The sequence below is a fragment of the Trichophyton verrucosum genome (genome assembly GCF_000151505.1).
Source record: "Trichophyton verrucosum HKI 0517 chromosome Unknown contig00242_1.f1.exp, whole genome shotgun sequence".
NCBI classification, from domain to species: Eukaryota; Fungi; Ascomycota; class Eurotiomycetes; order Onygenales; family Arthrodermataceae; genus Trichophyton; species Trichophyton verrucosum.
In genome coordinates, this window is record NW_003315490.1 from 124,367 (window position 1) to 145,054 (window position 20,688).

The 20,688-nt window shown below is 52.2% G+C and overlaps 8 protein-coding genes across 8 annotated transcripts; 4 read left to right on the top strand and 4 right to left on the bottom strand.

Moving 5' to 3' along the window:
- Positions 1 to 200: 200 nt before the first annotated feature.
- TRV_02865 (uncharacterized protein) lies at positions 201 to 2,214 on the bottom strand (the record flags this gene model as incomplete). Its single annotated transcript, XM_003022997.1, has 4 exons — positions 201 to 1,559; positions 1,629 to 1,760; positions 1,910 to 2,096; positions 2,171 to 2,214. 4 exons carry the CDS (start codon positions 2,212 to 2,214, stop codon positions 201 to 203), a joined length of 1,722 nt encoding a protein of 573 aa, XP_003023043.1.
- A 1,452-nt stretch (positions 2,215 to 3,666) lies between these two features.
- Positions 3,667 to 4,716, top strand: TRV_02866 (uncharacterized protein; the record flags this gene model as incomplete). The annotated part of the gene is made up of 1 exon (XM_003022998.1): positions 3,667 to 4,716. One exon carries the CDS (start codon positions 3,667 to 3,669, stop codon positions 4,714 to 4,716), a length of 1,050 nt encoding a protein of 349 aa, XP_003023044.1.
- A 542-nt stretch (positions 4,717 to 5,258) lies between these two features.
- Positions 5,259 to 6,994, bottom strand: TRV_02867 (uncharacterized protein; the record flags this gene model as incomplete). Its single annotated transcript, XM_003022999.1, has 5 exons — positions 5,259 to 5,807; positions 5,861 to 6,104; positions 6,190 to 6,338; positions 6,419 to 6,693; positions 6,856 to 6,994. The coding sequence occupies 5 exons, from the start codon at positions 6,992 to 6,994 to the stop codon at positions 5,259 to 5,261; spliced, it is 1,356 nt and encodes a 451-aa protein (XP_003023045.1).
- A 937-nt stretch (positions 6,995 to 7,931) lies between these two features.
- TRV_02868 (uncharacterized protein) lies at positions 7,932 to 11,191 on the top strand (the record flags this gene model as incomplete). The annotated part of the gene is made up of 2 exons (XM_003023000.1): positions 7,932 to 8,314; positions 8,416 to 11,191. The coding sequence occupies 2 exons, from the start codon at positions 7,932 to 7,934 to the stop codon at positions 11,189 to 11,191; spliced, it is 3,159 nt and encodes a 1,052-aa protein (XP_003023046.1).
- A 97-nt stretch (positions 11,192 to 11,288) lies between these two features.
- TRV_02869 (uncharacterized protein) lies at positions 11,289 to 13,513 on the top strand (the record flags this gene model as incomplete). Its single annotated transcript, XM_003023001.1, has 5 exons — positions 11,289 to 11,357; positions 11,524 to 12,106; positions 12,148 to 12,416; positions 12,448 to 12,795; positions 12,977 to 13,513. 5 exons carry the CDS (start codon positions 11,289 to 11,291, stop codon positions 13,511 to 13,513), a joined length of 1,806 nt encoding a protein of 601 aa, XP_003023047.1.
- A 452-nt stretch (positions 13,514 to 13,965) lies between these two features.
- Positions 13,966 to 14,653, bottom strand: TRV_02870 (uncharacterized protein; the record flags this gene model as incomplete). Its single annotated transcript, XM_003023002.1, has 3 exons — positions 13,966 to 14,190; positions 14,370 to 14,576; positions 14,606 to 14,653. The coding sequence occupies 3 exons, from the start codon at positions 14,651 to 14,653 to the stop codon at positions 13,966 to 13,968; spliced, it is 480 nt and encodes a 159-aa protein (XP_003023048.1).
- Positions 14,654 to 14,734: 81 nt separating this feature from the next.
- TRV_02871 (uncharacterized protein) lies at positions 14,735 to 16,228 on the top strand (the record flags this gene model as incomplete). Its single annotated transcript, XM_003023003.1, has 2 exons — positions 14,735 to 14,800; positions 14,909 to 16,228. The coding sequence occupies 2 exons, from the start codon at positions 14,735 to 14,737 to the stop codon at positions 16,226 to 16,228; spliced, it is 1,386 nt and encodes a 461-aa protein (XP_003023049.1).
- Positions 16,229 to 17,266: 1,038 nt separating this feature from the next.
- On the bottom strand, positions 17,267 to 19,481 carry TRV_02872 (uncharacterized protein; the record flags this gene model as incomplete). The annotated part of the gene is made up of 8 exons (XM_003023004.1): positions 17,267 to 17,283; positions 17,564 to 17,768; positions 17,853 to 18,215; positions 18,303 to 18,684; positions 18,740 to 18,889; positions 18,966 to 19,041; positions 19,110 to 19,258; positions 19,336 to 19,481. The coding sequence occupies 8 exons, from the start codon at positions 19,479 to 19,481 to the stop codon at positions 17,267 to 17,269; spliced, it is 1,488 nt and encodes a 495-aa protein (XP_003023050.1).
- Between the last annotated feature and the right edge of the window lie 1,207 nt (positions 19,482 to 20,688).

Genomic DNA, 20,688 nt, shown 5'->3' on the forward strand with positions numbered 1-20,688 from the left:
GATAGTTGGGCGTTAGAACCCTAACGAGCAGAAAAACTACAGGCTTTCTACTGGATAACTAGTCAGTGGATTGCAATACATCCGAGCAAAGCATTTCTGCTTCGTTACTATATTCCAGTGTGGAAAGCTCTAAATTAATATGTCGCTTGGAGTTGCATGTATTGTTTTTAGAGGCGCTTGCTAGGCAAAATCATCAATATTCATGACGCATCAGGCATTTCTTCCTCCTTTTCAGTGGTACCGGCTTTTGTTACAGTACCAAACTTGACGACCTCGACGGCCAGAGTCTCTGTATCTAGTAGAACTATCTCTCCGGTTTCGTGGAACTTGGGCAGGGCTATTAGTCTGACTTTTGTGATGCTGTCCTCGTCAGACCCCCAGTCACCACCTTCGATAATAGTAGATTGGAAGCGTGGCTGATTCCCTGTGAAGAATACATGCGGACACGATTGTATGACAAATGGATCTTTGTCCTGGTACGGATAGCACCCTGGATCGACGGTTAGCAAGGAGCCTGCTGCATGGTGGGCGCTATGTGATGGAGACTTACATATAGTGTCGGGCGCAGTCGGGACACCGCAGCGCCATTTAAGCAAGTGTTCCATCAGCTTAAGCCGCGCACCATTCTCTATATCTTCAACTTCGTCGTCCTCTAATTCTTCAAGATTGACGTATCGGAGAACATCATCGACATTCTGCCCACTAGTACCCCAAAACCTCCATCCCTCAATATCTCCTTCCCAAGGGTTTGTGACGTTGTCTAACCAGCCAGGCTCAGATGGTAGGGCCTGTCTTTTGGGTGCTATGGGAGCACAGTATATTTTCGACCGAGGAAGCATAGCGGTGTGAATTTCCTGCTGTGGCAGAGAGAAGTTTGCCGGGTCCGTCTCACCCGGCATCAGAGTCACGGGGATACTTGGAAGTATATCAGAGAGAAAGCTGTCAAAAAGAGTAATTGGCGAGGCGTTGTAAGCCGATGCATCGTAGCCATACTTTTTTGGCCGCTTTTCCGAATTAGTAGCATCATTGACGGTAGAGGCAGCTTTGGCCCCCAGGGAGTTTCCCGCGATTATAAGGCGTGAAATCTGGGAGGGATTGGTGGCGATGTAATCATCCGTGCTGGGGATGGTTCCGGTATAACCAAGGAGGTAGTCCGCGAGGAGGGACAGGGCCACTGTATCCCCAGAAGTGCCAGTAATGCCCAACCCACTGACGAATGCAATTTTCTTGCTCTTTCCAGATCCACTGCTACCCGCTTCTAGAGCACTGTGTTTGCGCTTTGCCGGTACACCAACATCTGTAGTAGGTTCCTGCTCTCTCTCCCATCGCGCAGGCTGTGGGGGTATATCCGGGACCTTGATATCAACCACTTCAAATTGACCGTCCGCGTTCTCTGTCCCGAGGACTGCAACGACAACTCCGGTGACTAGGAAGGTAGATTGCAGTAGACTCCCTGTAAGCACCAGTCTTCCCGATTCATCCTCCACCATTGTCTGGGTGGGTTTTTTGCTGTTGGGATCGTTATATGTCTTTTGTGGTACGGGGGCTGCAGTCCAGTTCTAGCGATTTAAAAGTAGCAGTCAGCATAAGCCACAATTGTTCACTGCTGCAAGATGGAGCACGCATACCTCTTTAGAGATGTCGTCCATGATACTGGGTTTTAACGGAAGATCCATGTAAACCGTCCCCACGATCCACGACAATTTACCCTGGCGGACATCGAGCACTCGATCAACCCTTCGCGCATACTCTCCGGCAATCTAACCGACATAAAACAGAAGATCAGCATCTTCTTTCGAGTAGCTACAGTCCGAGCCCAAGTCCATGTTGCTGCTCATGTTGCTTTGAACCTACTTTTAGATGGGTATGGGACCGAGCTCTGCTGCGCTCAACCGGGAATCACACGTACATTATAGCCTTCCCAGGCGGCCTTTGCAACCTCCGCAACCGCCGGCTTGAGTCTTGTCAGCCGTAGGAAGTAGATGTCCGAGTATTGCTGCTGGTAGTGTCTTGCTGCGCCGGGAGCCAACCGGAATGTGCCCATGGGATTGTATAACGAGGTTTCACGGAACTGGGTCTCGGGAGAGTCATCGTCACTGCAGAAGAGTGTCAGTAAGAGAGTCGCCAAACGGCTTGGGCTTGAGGTCGAGAGTGAAGAAGACCGACTTACAGCGGCGGGCAGAGGAAGGCCTCCGCGGGGTCCTCCATGGCCATGTATGAGGCCAATCGCAGCAAACCCACCAAGAACTATCTCCCTTTGCGCTGTATCAGCTTCTCAGCCCCCGTCTTGGTCCTTAGCAACGCTCTTCTGCTGCGGTCTCAGCTACTTTAACCATCAGCCAGCCGGCGCTTTTTTTCATCTTCAAGCTCGACGCGCAAAAAGAACGCGAACTCCATTTAAGTTCCAATATGCCGCAGTCACGTGGACGTTCACTGTGTTAATTCACGACTTCAACTTCGCGACTTCGCGACGTCGAGCAGCTTTTAGTATTCACTCGGTGGCCTCGACGGGCTATAAACTCATTGCTGGACTCTCTACAGGCCTTTCCTTTCCTTTTTTCTCCATCTACTGTCTGCTTAGGGCGCAAACTGGCCATCTGTCAAAAGATAACTTCATCCCGTGGATTGGTGGATTGGTATAACTAGTTAACTACTTTGGCCGCACCAGCCTGACCGATGAATATGGCCCCTGTTATACAAGATATACTCCCGGCCTTTATAGAGGACTGCATCTGGCTACTCCCGCCCCAAATCAGAGCACGATATTGCGGCGCACCCCAGCTGTCCCAGCCTTCAAACTCTTTGACAACTCACCCTACCTCACGGCGGAGTCAATCGATTGGTCTAGAGAAATGGACACCACCTCTTCTCAAATACCGGTGATGATTATGCCCTCGGACGAGTCGATTCTGCAATTTCGAGGCACAACAGAAGTGGTTAGACAACCTCGCATATCAGAGTCAGAACATTGAGGAAGCGTGTATAGGGCTCAGGATTAAGAATAGCGCCCTCCCCCGAATATGGGAGATGCGGCCAAGCTTTACATTCAAATTCTAGAGAAGATTCTCTTGGGAGTTGCCTAGATCAGAGCAGGAGACTTACTGACTGCAGAAACAGACTGGTGACAGAAAGGCTGCTTAGCCAGCTCTACGGCATTTCAATCGAGGATTCTAGTATGATCCCTGTTTGCAAGGAGTCTAGAGTCCTTGTCAAGATTGAAGAAATCATAACTTACAACTGGCACAAGCACACGCAGTAATAGGCGGTTTTCCCCACGATTCACTCTCTCCAGAACAGCAGGCATAGCAGCTAGGCTAACGATTCAACAAGTGGCCCAACATGTCAGGAGGTGACTTCATGCAAGACTTACTCCGTACTAACGCCCTTTGAGTGCGACATCATAGAACTAAAGCCGAGGGAAGCGGTTCGCAGGGTGGGCATCCGGGGTGTACCTAGTCAGCTACGGCAGCCTGGCGTCTCATGGGAATGCGGAGCCGCGGCATCTCAGGATTTGGTAGACTTTGCTTAACTAGATATGTAGCGGCAGCTGGCGATCAATACAACCAAATGCGTCTCTACGTGTGTCTTTTTATCATCTTCAGTCACTTGGACGGCTCTCTATTCAATAAACATTCAATGACATAGCTACAGCAACAGAAAATAAACATGGCATCCCCTATCAAAACCCCCCTATGCGAGCTCCTCGGCATCCAGCATCCCATCCTCCTCGCTGGCATGGCGCGCACCTCTGGCGGCCCCCTGGCGGCCGCCGTCTCCAATGCCGGCGGACTCGGCACCATCGGGGGACTCGGCTACAGCCCAGCACAGCTCGAGGAGATGCTGGTCGAGCTGAAGTCGCATCTCAAGGATCCCGGCCTGCCGTTTGGCGTGGACCTGGCGCTGCCCAAGGTCGGCGACGGCGCTCGAGCTACCAACCATGACTATACCCACGGCCAGCTCGATGAGCTGATCGAAGTGACCATCAAGCACGGCGCAAAGCTGTTTGTCTCTGCCGTCGGCATCCCGCCAGCCCATACCATCAAGCGCCTGCACGAGGCCGGCATCTTGATCATGAACATGGTGGGCGCTCCCAGACATGCCGAGAAGGCGTTGCAGGCGGGCGTGGACATCATATGCGCCCAGGGGGGAGAGGGAGGCGGCCATACAGGGGACATCCCCTTCTCGATCCTGATACCGGCTGTCGTGGACGTCTGCCGCAAGTACCGCAGCCCGCTGACGGGCAAGACGCCGCTTGTAATCGCTGCCGGCGGCGTCAACGACGGCCGCAGCCTGGCCGCCTCGCTGATGCTGGGGGCTGCTGGCGTCTGGGTCGGCACTCGGTTCGTTGCTGCGGAGGAGAGCGGTGCCAGCCAGCTGCACAAGGAGGCCGTGGTGAGTGCTGGCTTCGGGGACACCGTCCGGACACTGGTGATATCTGGCCGGCCGCTGCGGTGTCGAGAGAACGACTACATCCGAGAATGGGAGAGCAGGCCGGAGGAGATCCTGCGCCTGACGAAGAACGGCATTGTACCGCTGATGAAGGACATGGAGGAGGACAAGGAGATCGATTTCCCCTTTCTCATGGGCCAGGTTGCGGCCGTCGTCAAGGATATCAAGCCAGCCAAAGACATCGTCGACTCCATGGTGGCCGAAGCCCGGCAGATGCTGGAGCTGGGATGCTCTTACATGGGGGATAGGCAGGGCAGCAAGCTATGACCCGTCTATATTGTTTGTCCGTATACATATAGCAGGCTAATTGATCTTATACTTAACCTCCCTAGCAGTCCAGCACTAGATAGGTGGAATATACCAGGAATACACCAGGCCAGAAGGCGGGCCTTTTACTTGATACAATACCAATGATAATGACTACCGCGACTTATTTGACCTGCGTATCAGGGGACTAGAGAACAGTAGAGACGAAGTAGATGAACAAAATCGTTACGCAAAACATTTCTAACTAACGGGGAGGGCTCAAGATGTGGCAGACAGTGGGTTGGTTGATAATGGGCTATGGGGCATGGCATCCAAGACAGAGGTGTCAATTCACCCCCTTTGACCGTATCGTTCAATATATCAAATGGCCCGCTCCAAGGGTTGGCCATCAGTACTCTGTCAATGGATTCAATCAATCACGCACACAGACACACACACAAGTTTCCCTATCTTTTATCTTTTCGTTTTTTACCTCTTTTTTTGGGGGTTGTGCTTTTTTGGTTCATATTACTCTACAATGCGGTGCGTGATCGGGGCACGGGTTAATGCATGTATCCATTCATGACCGGGAGATTCCCATTTGATCGAGCCTCGATCATGGTGGGAGGCGGCGGCGGGCCAAAGACGGGCTTCGTCGGCTGAGCTCCGCTTGCAGCTGGATGCTGATGGTGATGGGGTTGCTCGCCCTCCCCGTGAGAGTGATATTCGCCGTCCTCACTTAGGTCTTCCTCGTCTTCGTCGTCGTACTCCTCATACTCGCTCTCGGTGCCTTCATCGTCCACGTCTAGCTCACCTTCGACGGCGTGGCCACGGCCTTGTTGCTGCATTCGCCGGCAAAGGGCTTCAAGGCTGTTGCTCTTCTTGCGCCATTTCTCGAGCTCTTCGTTGTTGCGCGTGCGTTCCTCGGCCATTTCGAGGATGTTCCTGTTTGTCTGGTCATGTTTGCGAGTCAGGGTTAGATTCTCCTTTTCCAGCCGTTTGGTTTTCTTTGACATGTCCTCCATTTCCTTTCGGAATGTTAGGAATAGTTCGTTGCTGTTGTTAAGGGTATCTTCAACCTGAGTGAACACCGGTTTTAGCATCTGCGGGAGCTATATTTTCGTCATGGAAGAAGACGCTTGATGATCAAATGGCGCTGCCATACCTGCTTGAATTTTTCGACGTATATGTTAAGCTGGCTGCGAAGTTCGGCCTCGGTCTGCGAGAAAGTCGAAACCTGCGTGCTCAGGGCCCGGCATCTAGCGGCTTCGTTTTCTGCGCTGCGCCGTTGCTCTTCGTATTTGGCAGTAAGACTTTGGATTTCAGCGTCTTTGCTGCGCAAAATAGCCTTGTAATGCAGCTCTCGAGATTCAAACTGTTCTCCAATAGTCTTTATCTTTGCGCGGAGGCTATCAAAAAGTCAATATCCAACCAATATTGATATAAAAACTCGAAAGGAAAAAGAAAAAGAAAAAAAAGAGGCGAGAAACATACGCTTCGTCAAGGTCGATATCGACATTTTCCACTCTGGAGCTTCCCTTGGCTGCCATCACATCCTGGATGTCGAAGAGCAAGGAGTCCAGACGTTCATTCACAATGCCGCGGGCTCGTCTTTCGGTATCATCAAGCCTTTTGTTTTCATCCTGTCTTATCGATCAATATCCGCCCTTTGGTATACACACATATACATCAAATCCGGCCACAATTTCCGGGGTAAACGCACTTTGACTTTCTTGTTCTCCTTGGTCAACTCTCTGCACAGCTTCTCGAGCTTGTCCTTCATGGTAACCGTCTTGTTCAGCTCAGATTTCCCCTTGTCCTGGTCCTTCTGCAGCTGGTCTGCACGCTTCTTGCTCTTGTTGTGGTCACGGTCCAGCTTTTTCATCTCTGCCAGGAGTTCCGTATATTTCTTGTGCACAGTCTCAAGACGGGTCATTGGAGACTCGATAGTGCTTAGCAGCTGGTTTAGGTCTCTGGTAGCCTTTTTGACCTCGCGCTCTGTAGATAATCACATCGGCCAGAAAAAAGAAAGAGACGGCCATGCGGTTAGAATGAATCACTCTTTAGGCGCAAAGAAAAACAAGACAGTATAATAATAATCACAAGCGGGACAAAAGAGACAGCAAAAACAAGATGGAGACAGGGAGAATAATAACATACCTATCTCTGCCTCCTGGTCCTTTTCACCAGCCGCATCTTGCTCGAGCTGGGATATCTTTGCAGCCAGCAGCTTGGAGGTTTCGCCTGGGTCGGCATGTTTCTTGCCCTTCCCTTTCTTCGCTATAGCCGTGGGTGCCATCGTCGTCCGCTTTTCTGGGCTCTGAACAGCACTGTATTCACCCGCCGTATGGGTCCCTCCGTCTCGTAATGGCTGATATCTTCTTAATCACTCCTCCGAATGCACACACACACACACCTGGCCCTCCTCTGGGGTCCCTCACGACCGCCTCGCCGCTGAACAACAGGCAGCAGCCGGAACGTATACACTGACACAAGGGAGGTCCGCCGTATCTACCATCCCAGTCGACAGTCCGTCTCTTCGCAGCAGCGTCCTGGGCGTGCGTTTTCTTCAGGTCCGAGAGAGGTTGGCGATGAGTCCCGGTAGGCGGCAGCCGGTCCGCCCGCTGAGCAAGAAGAACAGGCGGGCTCGAGCAAAAAACAACAAGGTATGGCAGCCTGATCGAAAGCCGCTCGCGGTCTCTGCGTCTGCCGTTGCTGCGTCGGTCTCTGCGTGTGCTTGCTTGTCTCGCCGTCGCTGCGTCGGAGGAGGTTGTGTTTGTTCCGTCGAAGGGCCAAATTTGTCAGAGCAAAGAAGAAAAAAAGACCAAGAGAAAATGGAAGCACAGCCAATTGAGCGGCGCCGCAGCGTCTCTAGCGCCAAAGCGACTCGTTTTTTCTTTACTTCGCTGCAGGCTTGGAATAACCAACATACAGGCCGAAGAAGAAGACGAGGACGAGGACGAGGACGACAGTTGGATAGCTCGTCTCTGCCTGTGCCGTTCGCTACGTGAGCTAACTATCTCTAACTAGCTGTTGGCGGTTGATCGTCCGTCGTTCTATAGTTATATAAACCACCACCGCGGATTGCGATCTCGATTCTACAGCTCCGGAAGAGAAAAAAAGACAGGAAGACTCGGTTTGATTTCCGTTCATTGGAGTCGACGATGGTAGTGGCTGGACGCTGAAGACTGGATAATACAATTGAGGCCTGAGAAGAGAGCGAGACGGCCGTGAAGATGCTGCGGTCGGGAGGCAGACTGGGCAAGCTGGGGAGCTTCAGGGCTCCGGCAGCGCTGTCGAGACATGCTCAGCCAGGGAGCAGCCTGGGACTGAAGCTGAAGGACAGGAGATGGGCGTCTACGTCGACCGTGACGGCGCTGGAGAGCTATCCGGCGGCTGGCGAGAAGCTGCATGGCTTCATCGTGCAGCAGAAAAAGCACATCCCAGAGCTGCATCTGAGTGCCATCCACCTGAAGCACGAGAAGACGGACGCAGACTACCTGCATGTTGCAAGAGACGACAAGAACAATGTCTTTGGCATCTCGTTCAAGACGAACCCTCCGGATGCTACCGGAGTGCCGCATATCCTCGAGCACACCACCCTTTGCGGCAGTGAAAAGTCAGTATACCCAACACTTACCGCATATATCTATATCTATATCTATATATACGACGGGTCTAGAGACAGAAAGATGGATGTGGCTAACAGATTACTTCTAGATATCCCGTTCGAGACCCCTTTTTCAAGATGCTGCCACGTTCACTCTCTAATTTCATGAACGCCTTCACCTCCTCGGACCATACCACATATCCCTTTGCTACGACCAACAAGAAGGACTTTCAGAACCTGCTTTCTGTCTATCTAGATGCAACTCTACACCCACTGCTCAAGGAGGAGGACTTTCGGCAGGAAGGCTGGCGGTTAGGCCCAGAGAACGCCAGAGCTGCTGAACACAGCTCGCAGGATGGGCCCTCGAGTGAACATGCAAAGGACGATGACATCGTCTTCAAGGGCGTCGTGTATAACGAGATGAAGGGGCAGATGTCTGATGCAAACTATCTTTACTACATCCGGTTCAGGGAGCAGATAATCCCGGCCCTAAACAACTCTGGTGGTGACCCGCAGCATATCCCAAAGCTCACGCACCAACAGCTGGTTGACTATTCCAGGTCAAATTACCACCCGAGCAATGCACGAATATTCACCTATGGAGACATGCCTTTGGCCGACCATCTGGCCCAGGTAGGAGAAGTGCTCAACGGGTTCGAGAAGAAGGCCAATCCGCTGGACGTCAAGATGCCTATTGACCTGAGCTCTGGACCGACCAATGTCACAGTGAGCGGCCCAACTGATACCTTTGCCAGCGAGGACAAGCAAACAAAGACTTCGGTCTCCTGGCACGCGGGAGACTCCAGAGATAACGTTGAGCTCTTTTCAATGGGGATACTGTCGTCGTTGCTACTTGATGGCTACGGCTCTCCGTTGTACCGGGCTCTTATCGAGAGCGGAATCGGCTCGTCGTTCACCCCCAACACCGGGCTAGACACGTCCGGAAAAGTGCCTATCTTTTCTGTTGGAGTGAATGGAATATCAGAGGCAGATGTACCCGACGTTCAGAAGAGCATACAAAAGGTGTTTGAAGAACAACTTTCCAAGGGCTTCAACGACGAAAAAGTACAGGGCATGCTGCACCAGCTTGAACTCGCTCTCAGACACAAGACAGCCAATTTCGGCATGGGGATAATGGAAAAAGTCATTTCGTCGTGGTTCAACGGATCTGATCCGATGAAGGACCTGGCGTGGAACGAGGTGATCAACGAGTTCAAGAAGCGTTACGGAAAGGGAGGCTACCTGGAAGGACTGATGCAGAAGTATTTCATGAATGACAAGTACATGGCGTTTACGATGAACGGGGATCCTACGTATAACGACTCGCTGGTGGAACGAGAGGCTGCCCGCAAGGAGACGATGATGAAAGAGCTCGGCCAGAAGTACGGGTCGATAGATGCTGCCAAAGAGCAGCTGAAGAAAGAAGAACTGGAGCTGCTCAACGTCCAGGAGGCAGCCCAGCAGGCTGATCTGTCCTGTCTGCCTACGCTTACGGTCAAGGATATCCCGCGGCAAAGGGAGAAGAAGGAACTGAGCGAGTCGAAGGTTGACGGCGTTGACGTTGTGTGGCGGCAGGCCCCGACCAACGGGCTGTCGTACATCCAGATATTGAACGCTCTGGACGAGCTTCCGGACCATCTCAGGCTGCTGCTCCCGCTGTTCAACGACTGCATTATGCGTCTGGGCACGAGCAGCAGACGGATGGAGCAGTGGGAAGACCTGATCAAGCTGAAGACGGGCGGGATCAGCTCGTCCACTTTTGCAGCGTCCTCTCCGCTGGCACTGGACCGGTTCTCAGAAGGGATGCAGTTCTCGGGCTTTGCACTGGACAAGAACATGCCGGAGATGCTGTCGATTCTGACCACTCTGGTGAACGAGAGTGCGTTTAGAGGGCCGGATGCACCGCGGATGATCGAGGAGCTGCTGAAGTCGAGCTGCAACGGTGCGCTGGACGCAGTGGCGGCATCTGGCCATCGTTATGCGGTGAACATGGCGTCGTCCACGCTGTCCCGGAAGTTCTGGGCGGAAGAGCAGACATCTGGCCTCTCCCAGATCCAGAAGATGGCCCAGCTGCTCCAGGACGCCCAGCGGTCGCCGGAACGGCTGCAGGAGCTGATTGGCCATCTGCAGACGATCCAGGCGTTTGCTCTGGGACGATCATCTGGCCTGAGAATCCGAGTTGTCTGCGAGGCTGCGATGCGAGCAGAGAACGAAGCTGTGCTACAGCGGTGGCTGTCTGGGTTGAAATCCACGACATTAGCAGCAGCAGCAGCCAAAACCACACTGAAGCCATTCCCCAGGCCGTCGTCTGACAAGGTGCTGTATGACCTGCCATTCCAGGTGTCGTACTCGGGTCTGGCTATGGAGACTGTGCCGTTTGTGAGCCGGTCGAGTGCGCCCCTGAGCGTGCTGGCCCAGCTGCTGACGCACAACTACCTCCATCCCGAGATACGGGAAAAGGGGGGAGCGTACGGGGCGGGAGCGAGCAACGGTCCGGTCAGGGGCATCTTCAGCTTCTCGAGCTACCGGGACCCGAACCCGCTGAACACGCTGCGGGTGTTCAGCCAGAGCGGCGAGTATGCGCGGGACCGGAGCTGGACGCAGCGGGAGCTGGACGAGGCGAAGCTGAGCATCTTCCAGGGGCTGGATGCGCCCGTCAGCGTGGAGGAAGAGGGCCACCGGTACTTCCTGAGCGGCGTGACGCACGAGATGGACCAGGTCTGGCGCGAGCAGGTGCTGGACGTGAGTGCGCGGGAGGTGAGCGAGGCAGCGCAGAAGTATCTTGTCGAGGCCGGACAGCGGTCCTTTTGCCTGCTGGGCCAGAAGAAGGACGAGTGGCCTGATCTGGAGGGCTGGGAGGTGAAGAAGATCTCGCTGGCAGAGTAATGTTGTATTATATAGACTAGATGTAGGATAGATAGATTGACTGTACTATATACCTTGATATTGATACCTGGTCTGTGGTTATAGCTTCAGATTATATATGAACGCGCTACGGACAGAGCTGACATCCTGCATCCTTGCTCCATGGATAGCAGAGAGTCACCCTGATGTATGTATATATATGTGTATATATGTATATATATACTGCTCAGGGGAACAGCGCAAGATTGAAGAGCAAGACCACCTCCGTCTTTCAGACCTGCCCAGCACCCTCGAGGCCCAAGGGGGGCGGACTAAGAATGCGAGGACATGCAAAATAGTAGATATAGTTACAGGACAGGTCTCCGGGCAACCCCCCTGAGACGGACGTAGCCCAGCCAGGCGGAGCCGTCCTCGCGCGAGATGACGGAGTGCAGCAGGTCGCAGGTCGAGCGGATGGCGTCCTCGCGGGCCTGGGGAGGCAGCGTCTCTATCATGGAGGCGCCCATGAGCCTGACCCATCCTGCAATCCCGGTGTCATTGGCATCATTGCTCCCAGAGTCTTTGCTTCTAGAGTCACTCTCGGTGAGCATGGTCGGCCTGTACTCGACCTCGAGGGAGTCGACGACAAAGCCGATGCCCTCGAGGGCGTCTCGCATCCAGGCGGCCGAGGGGAAGAACCAGGGGCTGGCGTCTCTGGCCTGCTGCAGCGGCAAGCCATGGAGCACGAGCGCAGCCAGCAGGGCAGCGTGGACCTCCGCGACGTTGCCGTGGCCGCCCATTTCGAAGACAAAGACGCCACCGGGCCTGAGGCAGTCGAAGATGGCCTGCAGGACGGGGATTCTGGTGCTGGCGTCTCTCAGGATCCAATGCAGCGCTGCGTTGGACACTCTATCAACCGTCAGCCTAACACATCACATCACAACACCCGTATTCGTAGTATGTAGGGTATGGTATGTAGATCGTACACTTTGTCCCAGGAGCCGTCGACGATGTCGGTCTGTCCGAGCAGCCTGCAGTCGAGCACCCGGAAGGCCGCTGGGGACGAGGATCCCGCCAGCCGCGCGCGCGCAGCCTCGACCATGGCCGGCGACGAGTCGAGTCCCAGCACGGCGCCGACGGCAGAGACGAACCTGGCCGTGAACTGGCCGTCGCCGCAGCCGACATCGAGCACTCTGTCCTCGCGGCGAGGCTGCAGCAGCTGCAGCACCGTGTCCGCCAGCCGGGGCACGAAGCTCGCCGCCGCTTCGTATGCCTAGTTATTGTATATCGTCAGCCAGCTCAACCGCCCTCCACGCAGACAGAAGCCCCTATCTCGCACCTCTGAGGACCAGCTGTCCTTTTCTTCTCCCTGCATCTCCGTGTCTCCTCTTTGTGTCCTCTTTGTGTCTGCTTTGTCCTGTGTGAGTGTAACAGCTCGCCGGCGCCACCAAGCCCGCCGCCCACGCTCTGCCTGCAGCCACCGCGCGGCCAAGCTCGCCAAGGGCGCAGCTCGGGATCGCAGGTCGATAGAAGCTGCTGTCGATGCCCTGAGCGGGAGAGAGGGAGGGAGGGAGAAGAGAGCAGGCGATGGACGGGCAGCGGAAGAAGTGCTGGTGGAGGTGAAGGTGAAGATGCCGGCGAGAGATGTTGGCCGGCAGTCGGCTTTTAACCAGCAGAAACATCGCCATCTACGACTACGGCATCACATCGACAGCAACATCGAGAGCAACAGCGACAGCGACAGACATCGACAGCAATATATCCACAGCTTTATAGACCCATCGATGTGCATGGCCTGCGAGCCCGAGCAAGCCGGCTGATCAACAGGAGACCGACGGAAGACTGGAAGACGGAAATCTCTGCCATTCTCTGCTGCTCCTCTGTCTTCTTCTACAGCATCCTCAATGCCTCATGGAGCCCGCAGACGGACGAAGCGACGACAGCGACCGCTACGAGCAGCCGCAGAAGAACGACGACCATGGGCAGAAGAAGAACGACGGGAATGAGCCCTTCCCGGCGCTGCCAGAGCTGCCAGGCCCGCCAGAGACCCTTGAGATGGCGACCCTCAGCATCCCAAACACCCCAAACACTGCGAATACTGCGAATACCCTGAATTCGCCAGCATCACCAGCATCGCCGGCTTCACGGTCGAGCTCGCCCATCTCGGTGGCCTCGGGCGAGCTGGGCATCGTCGCCTCGCGCCGCCCGACCACCGAGAGCGTCCTGACGACGGCCAGCAGACAGCCCAGCGGGCCCTTTGCCGGCCTGCAGCGCTTCTGGTGGGCGCACATCTCCATCCGCGTCCCCAGAAAGCAGAACCGCGACCACTTCGGTACTCCAAACACTTCTATATATATTGATTGAGATAATGCTAACGAGAGGATAGCCCTCGAGAGGACGTACCTGGCGTACATGCGCACCTCGCTGACGTTTGCCATGGTCGGCGTGCTCATCGCGCAGCTCTTCTCGCTCAACCACGCCGTCGTCCACAACGCCGACTTTGGCTTCCACCGCGTCGGCAAGCCGCTCGCCTGCGTCTGCCACCTGCTGGCCGTCCTCGTCGCCGTCGCGGGGGCCTTTCGCTTCTGGCGCCAGCAGCATGCCCTCGCCCGCGGCCGGGTCCACGCCGGCGGCCGCGAGGTCAACTTCATCGGCCTCGTCTCAGCCGCCGTCGTCGCCGTCATCTTCGTCCTCGTCATCATGATCAGTGCCCGCCGCGACTCCGAATAACCATATAATAACAATAATAATAATAATATTTATTCTCTGGCTACTGCAGGCTGTTAAGAAGAAGAATAATGCTCCCTGTCTCGCCCTCAGGGTCCCTGATATAGGGCGGTAGCGCCGATGCGAAACGCTGCCGCTGCGCTGGCCTGCTTGGCCGCCTCCTTTTTCCTCTGCCCCGGCCTCGCCTGATCTGCTGCCCGTTTGATCTGCCTGACCTCGACCTTATAGACGACTCCGGCCGGCGTTTCATCCTCCCTTTTGGCTTCTTCTTCGCTTCTTCTTTTCTTCTTCTTCTTCTTCTTCCTTGCTTCTTCCTGCGCTGACTCAGCGTCGGCTTTCTTGTGCGCCACCAAAAACCTGCAGCTTCAGCGAACCAGGAATTCAACGACGGCGACGGCGACGGCGACCTCGATTCTCAGGGACGCGGACGACACTCTCAGACGAAGCAGGACGAGGATGCGGATGAGCCGGCTGGCCTGTCGTCTTGACTAACTCGTTGCTCTGCCCTGGCGGCGCTTCTTCTTTTCTTCTTTGCTTCTTTTCTTCTCTTCTCTAGAATACTCCACGCAACAACGACGGTAGCGACGGCGACAGCGACGACGGCAGGATGGGATTGACCAAGTCGCAGAGGATCGTCCTCCTCCTCATCATTGACTCCGTCTTCTTCGTTGTCGAGCTCAGCGTCGGTGAGTTGGCCTGTCTGTACCTCTTGCGGGTTCTCCTACTAACAACCTCCAGGCTATGCCGTGCACTCGCTCGCTCTCGTCGCCGATGCATTTCATATGGTACGTCGATCACTACGCGAAGAAAACAAACAATTATTGGTAGTTATTGATATTGCGATTGATACTAACGGTGATGACAGCTAAACGACGTCCTCTCGCTCTGTGTTGGCTTATGGGCCGTCAAGGTCGCCAACGAAAAGTCCTCCAAGACATACACCTACGGCGTGAGTCTCACCATCAACCATCTCACCACTTCACCACTTCAACTATCTGCAAGAGAATGACGGCTAACGGCTGGCGGTGACAGTGGCAACGCGCTGAAACCCTCGGTGCCCTCATCAACGGCGTCTTCCTCGTCGCCCTGTGTCTCTCCATCTTCCTCGAGGCCATCAATCGCTTCGTCGAGCCCCAGACCGTCGAGCACCCAAAGCTCATCTGCATCGTCGGCGCCCTCGGCCTGCTCTCAAACATCCTCGGCCTCCTCCTCTTCCACGACCACTCGCACGGCGGACACGGCCACGGTCATGGCGCCGACGAGGCCATCGAGTCCGCCGAGCTGGGCTACTCCCGCGAGATTGCCCAGCCGCCCTCCTCCGCCGCCCTCACGCCCACCACCCTGACCAACAGCGTTGTCATCCCCAGCTCGCCCAGCGCCCGCCAGCACTCACGCCACCACCCTTCCATCAGCCGGGTCAGCCGCGAGAGCAGGCGATACAGCGGGTTCAGAGACGCAGAGGACATCAGCGGCCACCCGGCGAGCCTGCGCCAGGACATCATCCAGGCCAGCCGCTTCGAGGACGAGCCCTCGCCAGACTCAGAGTCCGACAGGGAAGAAGACGTCCGCCAGTCCGAGGAGTCCCGGCTGCTACCCAACGCCCCAAAAGTCACCACCACGCCCTACGCTGCCACTTCTGTCCAGCCCCGTCCAGACATCCACGACCAGCACAACCACGCAAGGGCCAAGGACACCGCCGACGCCGACCACGAGCACGCCCATGGCCAGGCCCAGCAGGGACACGGCGGCCACGGCGGCCACGGCCACGGCCACGACCTGAACATGCGCGGCGTCTTCCTTCATGTCCTGGGCGACGCCCTCGGCAACATCGGCGTCATCGTCTCGGCCCTCTTCATCTGGCTGACAGACTACACCTGGCGCTACTATGCAGACCCGGCCATCTCCCTGCTCATCACCGTCATCATCCTCTTCTCCGCCATCCCGCTCTGCAAGGCCGCCTCCAGGATCCTCCTCCAGGCCGTGCCCGCCGGCCTCAGCATCGACCACATCATCGAGGACATCGAGCAGCTTCCGGGCATCATCAGCTGCCACCACTTCCACGTCTGGCAGCTCAGCGACACCAAGCTCGTCGCCTCGCTCCACATCCAGGTCAGCTTCGACATCAAGGGCGAAGGCTCCGACAGGTACATGACCCTTGCGAGACACGTCCGGAAATGCCTCCACGCGTACGGAATCCACTCGTCCACCGTTCAGCCAGAGTTCTACCCGGGGAGCGAGGAGAACTCCCTGCGCCCAGGCAGCTCCCAGCTCACCTCCGTCGCCAGCGAGTCCTGTCTGCTCGAATGTGGTGAAGACTGTGCCCCGGGCCGCCAGTGCTGCCCATCCGTGTAAACACCATACACGCACACGCACACACACACACACTCTCTCTCTCTCTTTCTCTTTCTTTCTCTCTCTGATACATCTCTCTACGTTCTCTCTTGTCTTTCTTTCTCTACTCTCTTTTCCATTATTTCCTGCTTTCTTTTCTTATTTCCTTCTCGTCTCTTTTCTTCTTCCCTCTGGTTTGGATCTCTTTTGCATTAATACCTCCCCTAGCTAGCCTGCTTGAATATCCTCCCCTCCATTCTTGAAACGGTATACCTATCTATCTATATCCTGGATGGCATCATTTCTTTCTTACGGCTTGTTTCCTGTTCTTTTTTTTTTTTTTTTTACTAAAAATAAAAAAAGCAGCTCCCTTGTACATAGACACCCTTCTCCTTGAGGTCATTGTAATAACAGTCACCAAAAAATGATACAGGTCTGGAACTAAATGCTCAGCTTGGTCTCTGAATCCCGCATAATCCATAATCCATCATCCAACGGCAGCAAGGCGACTCCCAGCTCCAGCTCCTTGTGAGAAAGTGGCCAGCTGGATCGTATGTTAATTACCCGTAGTCCGCAGCGAGATGGAGCCAGGGGCCCTCTGGAGTCGCAGCCATAGTGGCTACGGGTTGCAGCCAGGGAAATTGGCTTGTCTGAGGCTTCTTCAGGCCTCTCCACCTGGTATCTATCTGATGGCTAACTATATAACGCGCAATATAGCTATCCTAATGCCGATACAGCAAGGCAGCCTCACGCACTGGACAGCTGGTCATGGGTATAGCTAGCCTACAGCAGCTTCAATTGTCCTCCCTCGAGTCGCCAGAGGGTCTCCAGTATGGGTAGAAAGGATTTATGCTGGTAAATTCGCTTCTCGATATAACTAATGGATATACGAAATAAATAGTCAGCTACATTGATATATATTCTGAAGGTGAAAGTAACTAATGCTACTTGAATATTGGAAGATGGACTAGCTATTGATTGCAATATGCAGGCCAACAGTTGGCAAACTCCAACTCTTCTTCTCCCATGGGACAGATATTGAATGCAAACTTCAATGAATTACCAGACTGAAGTCTCTATAGGTCATATAATTAGTTAACTATAACTAGAGCTTGCCTTGAGAGAAATGGTCATTCTTCATGATTATATCGGGCTAGTTATATCTATCATCCTTCAAAATCTAGTTACCTAGGAGGTATAACTATCTGATAGTTATGGTCTATCCCTTTTCAACGTCCTTTTCTCTTATCCTCCTCGTTCTGGACCCTGCATCAACTCCCTTTACCCAGAACCACCAGCCGAAAATGAGGGCTACACTAATAGGCATTGAGACCGCCCAGAGAAGCCAAAACTTACTGTTAACAAGCAGAGTCCCCCCTCCTTGAACGTCACTAGCTTGGGGAGATGTCGACGGACCAGAGGCTTCGAAGAATGGCGTGCTAAATACTGTGGCCACAGTCGAAATAGGGAGGAAAACGGTGGCAACCAGTGAAAGCGCTTTCAAGCTATAACTGTCGCGTTGGGTTATGCGGCTGTTTCGCATAGCATCAATGTTGAACGCCTGTTGAGATCAACCACAAGTCAGCAGCTGGTAATTCGCTCGCAGAGCAGATTGGAGCCTCTGGGCACCGGAAAGAAAGCATACGAGGTTGATAATGTTGGTCAGCCGCTTTTCAACACTAATGGTGCGCAATCTGGTCTCCTGGAAAAGCTCCCTGCGGTGCAACAGCATGCCGTGCGTGGCTCTCCATATTGGGGAGCGTTTATCCGATGTTCCATCCACCAGATCAATTGACCTATCCTCCTCCTTCTTATTCTTTGGTGGGGGAGAGATGGTATATGATAGCTCTTGGTGATGTGCGATGGCTGCGTCGAGTGACCGAAGCGTGGCATCAACGGCTTCCAGCATAAAGATCGCATTTTTGGCAATCGTGTGGACGTAATAGAGATCGACGACTGGTGGGCCCGGGAAACTCGCGTCAAGGTCTCTGGTGCCTTTGAATGCATCCTGTCAGGGAGTGAAAAGGCGCTCGCTCATGCTCATCAGCTTTTAGTTATCTTCTACCGGCTCCTATTGATGGAATGCCCGGCGTACCTTTTCGATATTTTGGCAAAGATTATTTGTCTTCCAGGCACTCTCGTCCAGACGGAGATACCATGATTCATACACCATATCGAGCAATAGATACGGGTCTTGAAGGACATCTCCCCAATTGGATTCTTGTGCGAGGTGGAAGATTCGCTCGCAGATACCCTCCATCGGCCGAAAACATATAAGAGTAACAGGACCATTCGCGTGGCGTTTGTCCTGATTATTGGGTGTTTGACGGCTGGCTGTTGGTGTTGACCATTTCAGGACGGCCGCGGACTTGAGCCACTCTGCGTTTTCGGCATCTGGGGAAGACGCCGTGCAGAGAAAATGCATCCATACCGCTGGTTTAAAGCGTTTAGATGATGTCCAAGTTGCTGCAGCCAGGCTACACAGAGCGAATATTGTCAAGGCCTTGGAGGGTGACGTTACTTAGGTACTACTCACTTTGCGATCCGTCTCTGGCTAGCGACGCGCCGAAGGAGTGCGTCACTCCCTGCAGTCTCTCCAACACAAACCCGCTTGGAATTTCATACCGGTCTACCAGCGCTCGGAAATCAGGGATTGTGCTGGGACTATCGAAGGGGGCGAGACTAGGGCCTTCGTTAGGTCTCTCTGGTCTGTTGCATTTTATGGCCGCCTATGGAGCTGGCTGTGCGCTCAACTCACATCACTGTCAAGTCACAATCGGCAAGCTGAGGCAGATCCGTGACATTCTGGATTTTTGAACACTCAAAGTCCCGACCTGTACCATTGGGTTAGCTGGCTAAGCTGGCGCTCGGGTGTGCTGGTTATTCATTCATGCTCTCTCACCCTGATGCCACCGAAGGACATGGAAGGCGGCTGGTTTTCCCACGGCCTCTCTTCCCTCCAATTCGTCGAGGTGGCTCGGGTTTTCTGTGATTGTTGTCATAGTCGGTGTCTCAGCCTCCCTTGATTCCCCATGCAAGCCGCTTGTTGCCCTGCGAAGGACAGCCAGCAGCAAGTGATGGTAATTAAAGGGATATCTCAAGATAACTCATAGTGAAACCTGGTTTACCTCGATCTCCGCCCACAAAGAAGGTCCGCAATGTTCTTAAAAGCGGGGAGCCAAGTTGACGAGGCTGAGGCTAAGAGATTCCCGCGTTTTATCACATTCGAATAAAGGACTCTATAGTTTAGGAGAGGCGAGTTGGCTTGGTGCATGGTTGATACGAAGTGCATGTATGCATGATGCGCGCGGGACGGTTCATGTTGTGATATCACCACTAGCAGGCAGGCCTCCCAAAGCCGCAACATGGTCCCAGTGACAAGGATCTTGTTGGGCACATAACCAAAGGAAGCATACCCATATATACCTACTTACAGTAGTATCAGTAGCCAAGCATGAATATGCAAATGGCCTCTTACTCTACGACAGTTACCCATCGGGATGTCGTGTCAAATCAATATATTAGCTCCATCAAATTGCTACAAAGGTGGGTTGCCGTTATAGGGGGATAAAGGCTATTTATTTATTTATTTATTCTTCATTATACTCCTATATAATCAGGGACTATAAGGAGTTTCTATATTAAATATAGAAGAGAAAGGAAAGTCAAGATTTAGCCTCCTATAGGCTTCAAATTTTTAAAAAAGGTACAGAGTTAGTAGTAGGCTAATATAGCCAATTTAATAGTTAGAATTATTATAGCTAAATCTATTAAGATACTAGACTATTTATATTATTTTTTAATAAAGAATAATTCAGAAAAAAATAAAAAATAAATTTCTTTAAAAGTTATTAATTTATTAAATCTTCTATAAATTTAGTTATTAAGTAAACTAATTATTAATAATTAAAAGTAATATTATATAAAAGTCTAATAAATATAAAAAATATTTAAGAAAATGTTATATAAATATATTATTATTTTTTAAATGAAAAAAATAAATATATTATATTAGTAAAAATTTAATTTAATTTTATTATATTATATAATAAAATATTTAATAATATTAAAAGGTTTATATAATTTATAAAAATTTTTAAAAAATATATTTTAATTTAAAAAATTATTATTTAATTTATTAAATATTTAAATAATTTTAAAACTATAATTTAAATAATAATTAAAAACTACTTTAAATTAATTATTACTACTAATATTAAAATTAATGAAAAGATTAAAATTGGAGAATGATTAATTAATAAAAAAATATTAGAGAAAATAATTGAAAAATGAAAAAAAAATTTTTAAATATAAATAAAAAATAATAATAATAAAAATTAAATATTATTAGAATTAAAGAATTTAGAATAAAAAATTTATTCTAATTACTAATTTAGTAGAAATTAAATAAAAACTAAAATTAATAAAATTTAATTAAAAATAATAAATATAAAAGCTAAATTTTAAAATAAAAATTTATT